This window comes from Sceloporus undulatus, chromosome 6, assembly GCF_019175285.1.
Source record: "Sceloporus undulatus isolate JIND9_A2432 ecotype Alabama chromosome 6, SceUnd_v1.1, whole genome shotgun sequence".
NCBI lineage: Eukaryota > Metazoa > Chordata > Lepidosauria > Squamata > Phrynosomatidae > Sceloporus > Sceloporus undulatus.
In genome coordinates, this window is record NC_056527.1 from 114,206,121 (window position 1) to 114,220,924 (window position 14,804).

The following is a 14,804-nucleotide window of genomic DNA, read 5'->3' on the forward strand; positions in this document are numbered from 1 at the left end:
GCCATCTCCACAGGCATCCGGACCTTCCCAGCAATAGCTCACTCCAGCGGCCATTACACCCTCAGTAGCCAGCTCACTGTCCCAGTCTCCAGCTGGGAGTCTGGGAATTTCCGATGCAACGTTGTCCATACAGCTACCAGCTCCTCGCTCAACCAAGAGATTGAACGTGAGTCTGACTGGGCCATCCCTTCATATTAACCTGGGGAAAAGAAATGTCATATTAGGGTGGAGTAATGGAGAATAGTGAAAGTATGTTGGGTAGTATTATCTGTTCTTTGTCTAGTACCAATACCATGTAAAGCTTGGTAGACAACACAAAATCATTGTCCTTGTCCAGAGTGGAACACAACCCACATGAGATGGGAGAATGGGAACAGTAGCAAAAAAAAGGTATGGGACAATCAGGACATCCTTCTTCAAATATGAAAGGCATGGGGGCCTGATTCAACAACATCCAGTTTCACCTTTTTTAAAACATTCAATGCATCACTTTTGATTGTTTGTTTGTTTTGAAATTTTGATTTTTAAGGGAGTATTTGTTGTGATATATATTCTAAATGCCCTAAAGGCACCAGATCCTGTCTGATCTTGGACACCAAGTGGGGTCAACCCAGATTAGTACTTCAATGGGAGACCACCAATAAATACCAGGTGCTTTAGGTTATATTTCAGAGGAAGGAACTGGCAAGACCACCTCTGAGTATTCCTTACCTAAGAAAGCTGTATAAAATCCATGGGGTCACCATGAGTCGACAGGTAACTTGTAGGCACATACACATCCAGACACACATATAAGTGCTTTTGGTTGCTTCATTACTCTTGTAATATTGTTACCAGCATAAGTAAGATAGCAGTGGTTGGTGAGTTTGGCATGCATGAGCCTATTTGAATGGTTTTCATCATATGCCCATGTGTAGCAAATTCTCCAGCATGTACCAGTGTGAACAAAGATTGGAGAAGGGATCCTGATATTTAATTGTGTGAGATGAGGAGGAAGGTCACCCTACCCGTTTTTGTGAAGGAAAAGGCAAGGTGAAATTGATAGCTGCAAAAAAAAGCAAGTTTAAAGGGGGGGGGGGGAGAGAAAGGAGGAGCAACTTTAATGAAATGGTGAGGCTGTGCTTCAAAGCCTTAGAATCAGCATGGTAAAAGGCAGGAGAAACAGTTGTAGAAGAAACAAGGAAAGGTATGGGTGGATGAATTAGGGCCACTTGCCTTTGAGGATGTTGTTAATCAAGTGAATAACTTCACCATCAGGGTGCCTGGTTCTTTGTCTTCTTCATTACCTATTTATAGCTGTCTTTAAGAAGGTAGGATGAGTTCAGTGATGGACAATTGCTAGGGTACGCTGCAAGTTGTACACATGTCCCATCCTCCACCATGTAATTCCTGTCCCTTCCAGGCTGTGTGTCACGCGATCCTGTGTCTCCAGAGGTCCGTCTGCTCCATTCCTCCTGCAACCCCAGATCCAGCGATGCAACCATTGAGCTGCTCTGCATTATCTCAGGTTTCTACCCAAGCGAAGTGACAGTGGAATGGTTGGTAGGTGGGAAATCTGGGTTGCTCTCCTCACACACTGAACCTCCCAGGGAAGATACCACTGGGCACACCTTCAGTACCACCAGCACTGTCAATATTAGCCAGGCAGACTGGCTGGAAGGGAATGCCTATTCCTGCCAAGTGACCCATGCCGCCAGCCAAACTACTGTGAAAAGCCGAGCCAAGAGATGTGAAGGTAAGACTTATTGACTAACTAGGGCTTATTTGGCTCTGTATGTAAACAGATGTGAACAGAAAATGAAAAGCAAGGTTGCTCAGAGTCATTTCAGGTGCTAATCATTTCACAATGTATTCTTCACTCATTATTAAGGATGTGTAACTACTCTGAGTTATTTCCCATGGAAGAAAGGCTGTTATCGCCTGCTTTCACCCCAGTGTTGCCACATTTTCAAAATAGCAATAAGGGACAATTAAAGTTCATGATATGCAATTATATGATGTACACACATTTTAGGGCTACGCTTAAAGATATGGACTTGTTTTTTGTGAGGAAGGGATTGGCATCTTTTCATTCAGGCTGTATAAAAGGAAAAGCTTTCAAGACCTCATATATGAGACATGTCCTGTAAGGGACAAGTTTTCCAGCCCTCAAGTAAGGGCTTATAATAAGGGCAAATAAGCCCTTATAATAAAAGACATCTGGCAACCCTATTTCACACTCACCTGATATTGATGCTTTTTCAGAGACTGGCACAAATGCAAGTACGAAACTGACACAGAGGATTTTCACATCTCCTTAGGAAAGTGTTGGAAAATATTTTCCTCTATCCTCAAAAGCTAAAGGATTATCATCATTAGGTTTCCCCAGTGTATATCAAATACTGTTGAGGGGATACAGTAACATATTTCCCTTCCTGTTTAACGTGCCACTTGACAATTATCTCAATCACCTGCCCTAGGCCTGTGCCCAACTGAACACCACCTTTTAATAGAATAAGTAGTTGAGCTGTTGACAGACTGTTTTTTACTGTCCAGTTAATAATAAACTAATAAAAAGGTTTTATTAGGTTGTATAATCCACCCTGTAAACTCAGATCCTTTGGGGGACATTTACTTTAACCAGCTAAAACTAAACTAGCAATTGTCACCCAGAGGACATTTTCATCAGCCGCCCCTAGACTGTGGAATGACTTGCTGGGAGAGATTTGACAGCTAAACATACTGTTTGAATTTAAAACAATATTACATACCTATCTCTTCCAGCAGACCTGCCCTGTTGATTCTAAACTATGGATTTTAAATTGGTACATTTTTTAAATTTTATGTTGGATGATTTTGATATTTCCTATGTTTGCTGTCCAACTTTAAATAAGAGACCAGAGACATATATGGGTTGTAAAATGGGCCACTTTATTGAATTAACCTATTTAACTGTCTTCTTGAAAACCTGTAAAAATGTAAGGGAGCAACCTGGTGTGGGAGCAGCTGTGGCAGGTGGTCTATTCCTCAGACCGCCTCCTCAGCTTCTCCTGGGCAAAACACCTGAGCTCCATGGAAAAACCCACAACTGGGTTGCTCCCCGGCCAGTTCACATCTGGAACACCAACCTGAAATTTCCTCACTCAACTCACAGGACTTGATTGAGGGTTATATCCCAGGTCAGCCCTAAGGCAGGTCTCTTTCCCTCTCTCCTTACTCGCAAGACCTAAAGAGAAAGTTTAAGAGGCCTAACCTTCACCCCAAGTGGGTGCCATAGATGTTCACTTGACAACTAATTCTCCCCCATCAACAGCCAGTGGCTGCCTATTTAAGTCCACACCAAAACCAATTTTCCAAGTCCCCAAACAACAATGTGAAGTAGGCGAAAAACCCTTAGAAAAGGGAGAAAATTCCTACCCGGCCCTTAACGGGACCAACACAGCCACACTGAAGTCAAGGCTGGAGGGTGGGACAACAATTGCAAAGAGGTATAAGGAAGGGTGGTGCTGGCTTAAATAGCCTCAGCTCCACCCCAATCCTTCCCTGATGTGGGGTAGAAACACTACATCTCATTGGCTGCTGGCCTCATTCAAGAGGGCAGCAAACGCACGTCTCCAGCCATGGTGGCCTGGGGGAAGTGGATTATGTGTTCTAACCTATGTGTTGAAATGGTTTTATGTGTTTTAATCTATATTGTACCCCACCTCAAACCTTGGGGAAAGGTGGGTAAAAAATAAAATTATTATTATTATTATTATTATTATTATTATTATTTACAATGAAGCCCCTGTTTGTACTCAGTACCTGCTTACTTAATGCCTCCTTCTTTCAATGTATGTCATCAGATATATAGTTTTAAGTCCAGCAATGAAGATTTTTGTATTCCCCTAAAATAATAATGTACACTGTTGCCAATTTTGCAAGTGAATGGGGCTGGAAATGAAGGGGATATAAAAGTTGAGGAAAAAAGCAGTGGGGTGCTGAGGGGCTTGACGTGAGTTTTTTGTCCCCAGGTGAGAGTCCCTGCCAGTCCATTGGCATTAACGTATATCTCCGACCCCCAACACCAAATGATCTGTACATAAACAGAGATGCCAAAGTTTCTTGTGTGGTGGGTAATCTGGAAAGTTCAGAGAGTCTGAAGTTGAGATGGTCACGAGAAAAGGCAGCATCTCTGAACCCTGAACCTTCAGATGTGTCAGAAGAACTTAATGGCACCTACACCGTTGTAAGTGATCTGCCCATCTCTGGCAGAGATTGGGCATCAGGAGAGACCTTTACCTGTACAGTGGAATATCCAGGATTGGCCGCTCCCATCGTTAAGAAAATTTCCAAGATTGAAGGTAAGGAGGAAATAAAGTTAACCTCTATACTAAAATCGTTGACTTCATTTTCTAGCAACCTCCTGGAAAGGAAAAGAAGAAAAAGAACATCTGCAATACACTATAGGCACCTAGAAACACAGTGCCTCCCACAGTCTGATGAAGGCTCTGGGATTTGCACACCTATCCCCTGCATTCTCAAGTGTTTTTGTGAGATGGGCACAACAGAATCAAAGAAAGGAGTGTATACATCTCAGGAGACAGTGTCTGGAAGCCAAAGATGCCTTCATGTTCTAATCCTCTGTGTGTCTATTGATAGGCTTCATTCTGGATATGGTGGTCTAGATTCTTAGTCCTATTCTGCGGAAGGCAGTTGCTGAGGTCTTTGTACCCATAGCCCATCTCACAAATTTAAGCAGCAGCAATTGATTCAGTAGCAACTAGGCAATTTACCTATGCACTAGGAAACTGGAGTATGTGGATGTACCCTAAAACTCTATTATCCCAAGCTCTTACCCAACCATTCAAAAACCACCATACATTGCAGATCTCCCAGTCCCTTCAAGACACATAACATCTTACTCTTATATACACCAACAATGGGTTCAGCTACATATGCTCGAATTCTTGTAGGGTTGTTACTAAGAGTCCAAACAGACAGGCCAAAATAAAGCTGTGTTGGGTCACTTTGGAGGTGTGCTGGTTAAATGATGCATGTGTTTTAAGAGGCCAGAACCATGCCAAAGCCATGCTCCAGTCCTAAGAACTGGAGTGCAGCTTTGGCACAGCTTCTGGCTTCTTAAAATGTGATCCAAAGCAGCTTTATTTTGGCCTGTCTGTTTGGGCCCTAACTTAGGCACAGGAATTAAAGTGGTGGTTAGCATTACAGATTCCTTTTAAAGCCACTGTTTATGGATGCAGATGTGCTCAAAGTAAGGCCTTCTCTACTGCTTCTCAGAGAGGTACGTAATTTTGTGTCCTAAACGTCAAATAAAGAAGGACTCGGGAGAATCCTCCTGTAGCTTAAGACAATGTGGCCTGCCACATGAAGAAAGGATGTAGAATTAAATGTAGGGTCCATGGACAATCAATAAATGAGGGACACCCTCCTGAATGACCTTGTCAAGAGCACCTATGGTAGTTGTAATTTGTTCATAAGAACATGACATATGCCTTCGCAGACAAACCGCCATCTCCTTCCTCTAAAGCCACACTTGCTCATAGTGCGTCACTAATTTGACCTAAACTGAATAACCTTTGCTTACTTCCCTTCTCTCATATTTTTCCTGTTTAAATTTCAAAAGGCAAGACCACTGCACCCAGTGTGTATCTCTTCCGCCCTCACCATGAGGAGGTGACCCTTCGCTCACAAGAACACCTGACCATCACTTGCCTAGTCAAAAATTTCAAGCCAGCGGATATTTCTGTGCAATGGCTGAAGAACCACAATGCTCTGACTGAAGACAACCACATCAATACCCCGGTCTTGAAGGATAGCACCGAGGATGGTTATTTTTTCTACAGCATGCTGACAATTCCCAGAGCTGACTGGAACATGGGCAGTACCTACACCTGCATGGTTATCCATGAAGGCTTGAGCATGAAGTTCACCCAGAGGAGCGTCGAGAAATCCCAGGGTAAAAAGTGAAGGCCATCCTTATCCAGCATCATAACTCTCTTCACCCTATCTCAGATTTTACTCAAGTGTTTGTAAATAATTTCCATGCATGCATGCTTGGCCTATGGCTGAATAAAAGAGAACCAACTCTCAGATCTTCCTCCTTGTAGTTTCTGACAAGAGAATAGGTGACCTGCGTGGGGTTGTAGGTGGGCCCCAAGAATGTAGGGGAAATTACTAGGGCTCTCAAGACGCATCGTTAATAGTGGAAGCAAGATGTATTTCGTACTATGTTATCTGTACCACATCTGATCAAAAGCCTGAAGTGGAAATGGCTGCTTGTCCCATTTTATCCTTGGTCTGCCCAGTAAGCTGAATCAGAAGTGAAGGCAATTTGTTCAAATCTACCCAATAAGCTTCACATTAAGTAGTGGTTTGAACCCATGTCAGCCTCCACCACCTGAGTCAAAGTAGCTATTCTATGTAGCTTTCATTCTCCATGTGACCCTTTAGTTGTTAGACACTGAATTTAAGAACAAAAAAAAAACCCATTGTGCCACTGATTAGGAATACTAAATTGTAGTTCCTTCCAACTCTCCCCACAATGGTTTGGTTCCCTCTCCCATTCATCCTAAATCCTACACTGTCCCATTCTCCTTCTGATCTTTCTGCCACCAAACCTCTGTTTCCTGTGGAATTTTGCTGTTCAAGTAGGACAGTGAGGGAAAAGCCGTAGTGCTCACCAGAAGTCCACAATAGAACTACAGTGGTACCTCGGGATACGAAATACCCAGGTTACGAAATTTTCGGGATACGAAAAAATCCCATAGGGAATCATTGTTCCGGGTTACGAATGTTTTTTCGGGTTACGAAAAAACTTTTGGTGCTTTTTTCGGCTTTTTCGCACGGAATCGCGGCTTTTCCCCATTAGCGCCTATGGCAATTCGGCTTACGAAGGCTTTTCGGGTTACGAAAGCGGCCGCGGAACGAATTAATTTCGTAACCCGAGGCACCACTGTATTATTCTGTATTTTCATATCAGATGTTGATATATCATACATAGTAGAACATCAGAGGTAATCCCAATGATAACTCAAGCCAAAAAAAAGGACAGAATGGGACAGAGAGGTTGCTAAGATGTCTCAGATCAAACACATTTGGATACATATAACATTATGCATGAGAATGCAGGTATATAAACTATAAATAGTCCAATGTAACAATTAAACTACATAAGCGAAGAAAATTTTAAAACTTCCTGCCACATAAAATCAAAATCCAACCTTTCTTGGCATACATACACTCTAGGGTTGGAAAGAATATTCAATGGAAAGGCGTTTTCCTGACCATTAGGATTCCCCACCAAGGAAATCTAAATGCTGCAAGTGGTTTCACTGTTCAGAACTTTTTCTGCATGAAATTCAGCCACTCTGAAACACTGAAGGGGTGCTTATATTCTGCTTCTTGCAAGGAAAACCATGTGCAAATGCACAAAATAAAAACATGCATTTTTTAAAAAAATATCTACAGAATACATGTTAGACTCCAAATAGTTCTTGAGGGACCCTCTCACAGTGGAGAGAAAACATATTAAATGATTCATGCTTGCCTGTAGGAATGACATTAACAAAGATTAACACCTCTAATACACACACACCTGCCTGATCAGTGAAAACACTGTTTAGTGTTATCATATCTCCCTCCCTAGACTCCTGTCTCAAATACTGACATGGAATAAAAGATGTTTTTCTGAGTCCATATATTCCAGCACTGACCACTCTAGTTGGAGCTCTTAATGTTTTTCTCATGCTCATTCAGGCAGCTATATATAAATTCCTTATAAAAGGCAGACCTGTATGCAGATTTGTTGTTGTTGTTGTGTGCCAGAGCATGTGACTTGCTCAGGATCACCCAGTGGGTTTCATGGCTGAGCTGGGAATCAAATCCTGGTCTCCAGAGTCGTAATCTAACACTCAAACCACTATAACATGCAGATATTAACTATGAAAACTGTTTGGAACCTTCATATGCAAAAGCATCAATCACACAAACATAGGGTCAGGGAATGAAGACAATACATTATGGATGAGATTTTGGCCCAATCAAGAAGAAACATATGTACAGAGTGCAACACTGGGTGGGGATGGGATGTTCACTAGAGAGATAATCAAGGATTTACTCACATCCACAAAATCAAGACACATATTCACACAAATTAGGAAATTGTTGCGACAGTTCCACCATTTTGAATAATGACTTCAAAGCCAGAGATTGAGAAAAAAAGATTTCCAAGTTCACAAGTGGCTCTCATTTTGGAAACTAGTCTCAATGCTCTATTGGTCTTTTCTAGTCGCTACACAAGGATCCCCATTTGAATTCATAACAATGAAACATGGCTGCATTAGCTGTGCCTAAAAGTACTCCTTTCATTGAAAGGAGGGGAAATTTTCAATAGAACAGTAATAGATTATCTGGTGTTATCCAGATGTATTTCACCACATCATCTGATAATATTGGCTACCCTTGCTGGAACTGATGGAAATCATAGTCCACAGGGCACCAGGTTCCCTGAACCTGCAATAGAATATCTGGAAGACATAATTACTGAAGACAATGAACACAATACCTCATGGAAAGAAAGATTTAAACATGTGGCCATATTCAGATAAAAGTCTAGAAACATCACAGACCCATCAAAGTTTGACAGTGATTCCCTAAGATTTCTGGCACGTTTTACATTTGGTGGAGAATGCGGGCATCTTTCATGCAATAACTAACAATTGGATTCCAAACTTCTAGGAATTTAGACTATTTTCCACCTTTGTCTATTTGGAGACCAAGAAATACAAACAAGCGGAACGTATTACAGAAACATGTTCCAATGGAAAAATGAAGAGAGAAAAACAAATGAAAATGTTCCAGAATATGCAAGTTTTCACATATTATGATCACTTTGTAATGAAAGCTTATGAACAGTAGTCAACTTTTTAAACACACACACACAATCCATAGTTATGATCCTTTGTTACAAACACAGGATTATCAACTCCTCACCAATGTTTAATTCATGATTTCCTGTACTTTGAAGTTATCAGTTTGCTTGTTAGTGTATTTATAAATGTCCAGTTTGGTGGTTGGACACATAGGTTCAAATCCCTCAAACATGAAGCTGCATGAGTGATCTTTCTAGGCAAATCCTTAATAAAATAGGCTAGTGAAGCTTGAGTTAATGCATTCACTCTTCCCAAGTATCACAGCATTTCAGCTGGATTATTCCATCTAAGACAGAGATGGTCAATTCTGATGGCCCCAAGGGCCATATATTTACTCCCAGCACCTGGCGGAGTTTACACATCCACATAAGACCCTGATCTGACGAGAGGGTTGAACTTGGGAGTTCTGCAAGCACTTCCATTCCGAAAATGACTGCAGCTGGAGGCTTATAAAGTGGCCTCCTTCTAGTTTAGATAGAATACTCATGCAGAAATATTGTGATCTTTCATGAATGGTGTCCCCTCTAGTAGAAAGCCTTTGGGAGGAAATCGATTAGGGCCAAAAAAAAAATGGCACCGGGGAGTGGGAATGTTCCATTGGACATAAAAGTCCAAGACAAGAGGCCCATCTTTTGCCACCCTCCAATCTTGGCATTTTTCAGTGTCTTGTTGACATTGAGGTGGATGTTTCAGTGTTGCTTCAGATGGACATTTCTGTGTTGCAAACCTGTCAAGCAACTGCTTTCAATACTTCTGCAATGTGAGGTTCATTAGATCTTCAGCCAAGATTATGACAAGTAGTGATCTGGAGATGAATTGATGAATACCAACTGCACAACATTTTTACCCCCTTGGAATCAAACAAAGGATAGGCGAACAAGATCTTAGGAGAGGGACAGTAGAAACAGAGTTTTCTCAGTGTTGTAAAGTTTCGCTGTAGGACTTGGCATAAAGATCATTTGGAGTGAACAGAACTTCTGAAAGATTAACCTCCCCCCACGAAAGAAAACAAATCACTAAAGAAAGATTGACAATATTTGTAGGGTTAGGGTGACTCAGAGTATACCTAGAGTACACTCATTGAAATCTTTGCAATTTAAATTAGGCACCCATTGATTTCTACGTGTGACAAAGTCTAGATCCAGTCCATTCCTATTCATCCCTTAGATGATGCTTAGGTGTATGGTTAATTTATAATTATCTATATTATGGGTTTCTGGTTTATATTAGAGAGAAACAACAACAACAACAACAACAACAACAACAACAACAACAACAATAATAATAATAATAATAATAATAATAATAATAATAATAATGCAGGCCTCATAACAGCATTACTCTAAAGGAAGGAAGCATACATGCTAATACCTGACACTTATATGAAACCCTAGGATTCCATTATGGAACAGTTGCTCTGATGTGAGTTTTGTGCATCTCTGAATATATTTCAGTCATATTTCTAGACAGAAATAAATTTCAGATATGTGTAGAACAAGTAGATGAGGAAATGAACAGATATAGGGGGTGGGTGGATGGGGAAATATTTGACTGTTTTATGAGGTGAACAATGGGGGTGAGACCTCTTTCTTTCTTTTTCAGAGATGGAAGAGATAACCGTGTCAACTGAGAATGGTTATAGTGATGAGAATGAGGAAGAGCTGGAGCATTTGTGGACAACCATCTTTGTTTTCTTCATCCTCTTCCTTCTCAGTGTGTGCTATAGTGCAACAGTGACATTGTTCAAAGTAAGGAGAAGGGAAGGTTTACCATATTCCCCAACTGTCCCGATTTGCAAGGGACAGTCCTAATTAATCCTCTGTTGTACCACTTTTTCAGATACTTTTTATATGCCCCAGTTTCTCTCTCCAACTTCTACTTTACCCTTTGTCTTCAGCTTATGTCATTTTCTGCCAACTGAGTTCAAAGTGCAAAAATGGTTTGCACTCAAGTCTGCAGAGGGGAATGGAAATAAGTGGGCGAAATCTTGCCCTTCCCAGTAGGCTCAGGCAAAAGCAAACCTCCACATCCTCTCCTAGCTTGTGTGTTCTTCTTCATTAATAACTTTTGCCATCTTGACCACACATTGGGTTGGCCACACCTGGGTTTTATCTGTGACATAAGGGACAGTATGGGTTACTGCACATCTGCATTTGACTGATGGAAGCAAAGAAATGTGAAAAAGACTAGAAAAGGATAAAATTATCAAACACTACTAATAATGACAGTTAAAGTGTATCTTAGGCACCACACTCTGAAACCCAGTTCCTAGGGGACATGAATGGAAAGGTGCTGTTGCTCTCATATCTAGATCATATCTTATGATCTTATCAATACTGAAATATTTGCATTATTCATTGTAAAACAAGTGAGCAAATCTCAAAATGAGCATATACTTCTACATAAGCAGGAAGCATTTTCTACAGCATTCTACTAATTTTTGAGATAGAAATGGGTTGAAGGTTCAATTGACTGAGTTTTATAACTTGCAGCCTATGGCTGCCATTCTTATACTTGTGACATGCACATGTATAAGTTGCACTACGCATGAGAGGCGAATCATTCATCATAGTGCAGCAGATTTATTTTCCTGACAGTGGCAAAAGCTGAGTTGTGTGTTGTGTTTATGCACTGTGTGTTACATATTGTAATTCCTATTGCAGTTATGCATTGCTCATTGCACAAATTTCAATGTTGTGCAATGTTGCCATTCTCCAGAGAGGCGGCATTGAGTTGCTGCAGCATATCTTTACATGTGGATATTCCCGCTATGCTGGGGGGATGCTGGATTTCAGTCTGCAAGTGGGAAGGAATCTGGGGTTTAGTAACTGAAATGAAACCTTTTTCTTCTTTTTTCTTTCCTATCTTTAAAAAACACCTCTCTTTATCCTCATCCTCACTCCTTTCCATAGGTGAAATGGCTTTTCTCCACTGTGGTGAACATGAAGAAGCAACCAGCAGGCCCTGATTATAAGAATGTACTCCAGCGCATGATATAAAATCATCTCCTGGGATGCCTACGCTATTTCTTCTGAGGTGCAAAGCTGAAGTCACTGGCCAGAGTTGCCTCTCCAATGTGACTACCCAGGACCCTCTCCTGTCATCCTCTTCTCTTCCTTTACAGGTAGAAATTAAATCCTGTCAACTCAAGGACTCCTGTATTTTGCTATAACCTGGACCAAGACTTCTCATATAATCTCATAATTTTATCAGTTGAAACAGAACTCTCAAGAAGAAAAACTGTATGGCTCTCTATCTTAGAGTTTCCTAAAGTCAATCTTAAAAACAACTAGTTCTGCCACCCAACCTGGGATTCACCTGGTGCCTACATTATGTTCTCTTCGGCACTCATTTAACGTCTTTTTCAATTTTCATACTGCATTATCCCTGTTGATTCTTTGACCTTTGGTTTTAGTGTGTGCTGATAGTGATTTTATATTTGTTTGTATGTGACTGGTGTGACTGCTGTTTTGTATTTTATTTTATTTTAATGTTTTTTTCTGTTTTGGGCATCAACCAGAGCCCTTGGATTATGGGACAGTTTTAGAATGTAAGAAATAAAATAAGAATTTTTTTAGAGTGAATCTTTCCATGCAGCCCTGAAGAAAAAAGCTTAGTGGCCAAGAAGCTACACTAAGTGGGTCAGGACCCCATTGACCACATGGCCTGCTCCCAAAATGGGCCACAGATGTAGGGCTCAATTCATGCGACCAAGAACCAGATTAAACCTGGCTCTTTTTTGCTCCAGTCCAAAGAACTAAAATGCAGCTTTGCTGCAGCTTCTGGCCACTTTGAAGGCATGCATCACTTGAACACCACACCTCCAAAGTGACCAGAAGCTACAGTGCACCCTCTGTTTATGCAGGGGATCTGCGTAAAACAAAAAATGTCTATGCTCGAGCCCCATTTAAACGAATGGGGCTCATGCATGTGGCAGCGCAGCAACACACCAGTGTGTGCGCACCATGGGCCCATGCCCCATTCATCCCTATGGGACGTGCCGCCCCTTCCTCCTCACGTGGCTTTCAGTGTATGCTGAAAACCACATAAAGTGCACCCGTGTATAACACAGGCACACTGTACTTCATTTAGCTCATCTGTTCCAGGTCACAGATAATTTCTTATTTCAAAAGGGAGAGGAAGGAACAAGGGGATCAGCAGCTCTGGATTTGATCCTAACCAATAGGAAGGAGTTGATCACAGGAATTAAAGTAGTCAGTGCTTTAGGGAAAGTAGCCATGTAATGCTAGTATTCAGAATTGTGGGCAAAGAAGAATATAGTCAAACATGAGCCTTGGATTTCAGAAAAGCTGGTTTCAACAAGTTCGGAGAATTACTGGGTGAAATCCCATGCCTAGATATGCTAAAGGGAAAAGATACCCAGCAAGGGTGGGAGATCTTGAATGAGTTTCATAAAACATAATCACAAACAATCCCATGGAAGAAGCAAAATGGGAAACATCTGAAAAGGCCGAAGTGGCTGCACAACAAACACAAGGAGGAAGTGAAAAAAAATGAGTATGTATATAGAATGGAAGGAAGGACAAATCACCAAGGAAGAGCCAAAATGTTTTTATCAAGAAGAACTCCTGCCAAACTAATCTTTTTTTGATCAGGTCATTTGGTGCAGAAGCCACAGTGGCTTGCTCCTCTCTACCCCAAAATGCAGGGCTGCTGTGTGAATGTGCACACAGCAAGCTTGCATTTCAGGAGAAGGAAGTAGTGTTCATGGCTGCCAACACAGAAACAGAATTGTTGTTGAACAATTTTAAGTCAGGAGTGAGTAACATTTTTGGAACTCAAAATGCTCTCTGCCTTGGGTTTCAGTTCTCTGCTGGGTATTCTCAAGAACTCCGCTCACCCATATGCCTACTCAGAGAACATTTATTCCAGTTGACATTAGACTAGGCATGTGCCAGATGTGGTGGGGTTGCCTATGACAATGTGGGGCCTCAGAGATCCTTTGTCCTCCTTGAGTTTCCAAATCCCACTGTCATGGCCTCTGAGGGAAAGAAGAGCATCCAGGCACAGCTCCATCTTGCCTTGTTTCCACTAACTGGCGAGGGGCCCTCCTTCCATTCCAAATCCCACTGCTGTGGCCTCTGAAGGAGAGAAGAGCAGCCAGATACAGCTGCCCCTGTACTGGTCAGATTGGGGCCACAGCCACCGCATGCCATGCCCCTGATCCGGCCTCTGGAAAATACAAAAAGGAGCCATAAAATGCAGCTCCTTTTTGCGCTCTCCAAAGGGTGTCATAGCCACAGCGGCGCGGCTTTATGACACTCCTTCGGTGTGGGGGTATGGCATCCAGCATGCAAATAATGTGCCGTAACTCCACCCACAGGCCAATCTATACAGACCCTTAACCCCACATTGCAGTTCTTTTCTCCTTGTGTGTCATGTGTTATTAGATTATAAACCTGAGTGCAGGAAATTGTCAAATTAACAACTTGTAAACCATTCTGGGAGCTGTTTTGGCAGAAGGGAGGGTATATAAATATTCTAAACAAACAAATAAATATTGTAGACCTGTACCCTGAATATTTGAGTTGGTATTTATTTTAAGTCAAAGTCTCAGGAATCAAGGGTTACAAAATCAGCCTTGGGACCACATGCAGCCACAGGGCTAAACATTAACCATCCCTGCTATGAAGGACTTTCCATTTCATATGAAAGATGCAAGTCTTAAAATTGAGGCCACCACAATTAGCCACAATTTAAAAGAAGAAGTCACCATCATTTGATTGTGACATAATCCAGTGGCAAGATATAGTGGTTTATTTTGTGGTTCATTTTTTCACCTCACTTCTTCAATAGCTAATCAATTTAGATAGATAGATAGATAGATAGATAGATAGATAGATAGATAGATAGATAGATAGATAGATAGAT

The 14,804-nt window shown here is 41.4% G+C and overlaps 1 long non-coding RNA gene and 1 gene segment (V, D, J or C); both read left to right on the forward strand.

Annotated features, from left to right (window-relative positions):
• Window positions 1–233: 233 nt before the first annotated feature.
• Window positions 234–5,949, forward strand: LOC121933922. The segment is given in 4 exon segments: window positions 234–249; window positions 1,403–1,735; window positions 3,993–4,322; window positions 5,606–5,949. Coding segments are annotated over 4 exon segments (1,023 nt in total).
• A 4,258-nt stretch (window positions 5,950–10,207) lies between these two features.
• On the forward strand, window positions 10,208–12,496 carry LOC121934929. The gene is made up of 2 exons (XR_006104700.1): window positions 10,208–10,660; window positions 11,825–12,496. It is a non-coding gene; the product is annotated as an uncharacterized LOC121934929 (long non-coding RNA).
• Window positions 12,497–14,804: the final 2,308 nt, after the last annotated feature.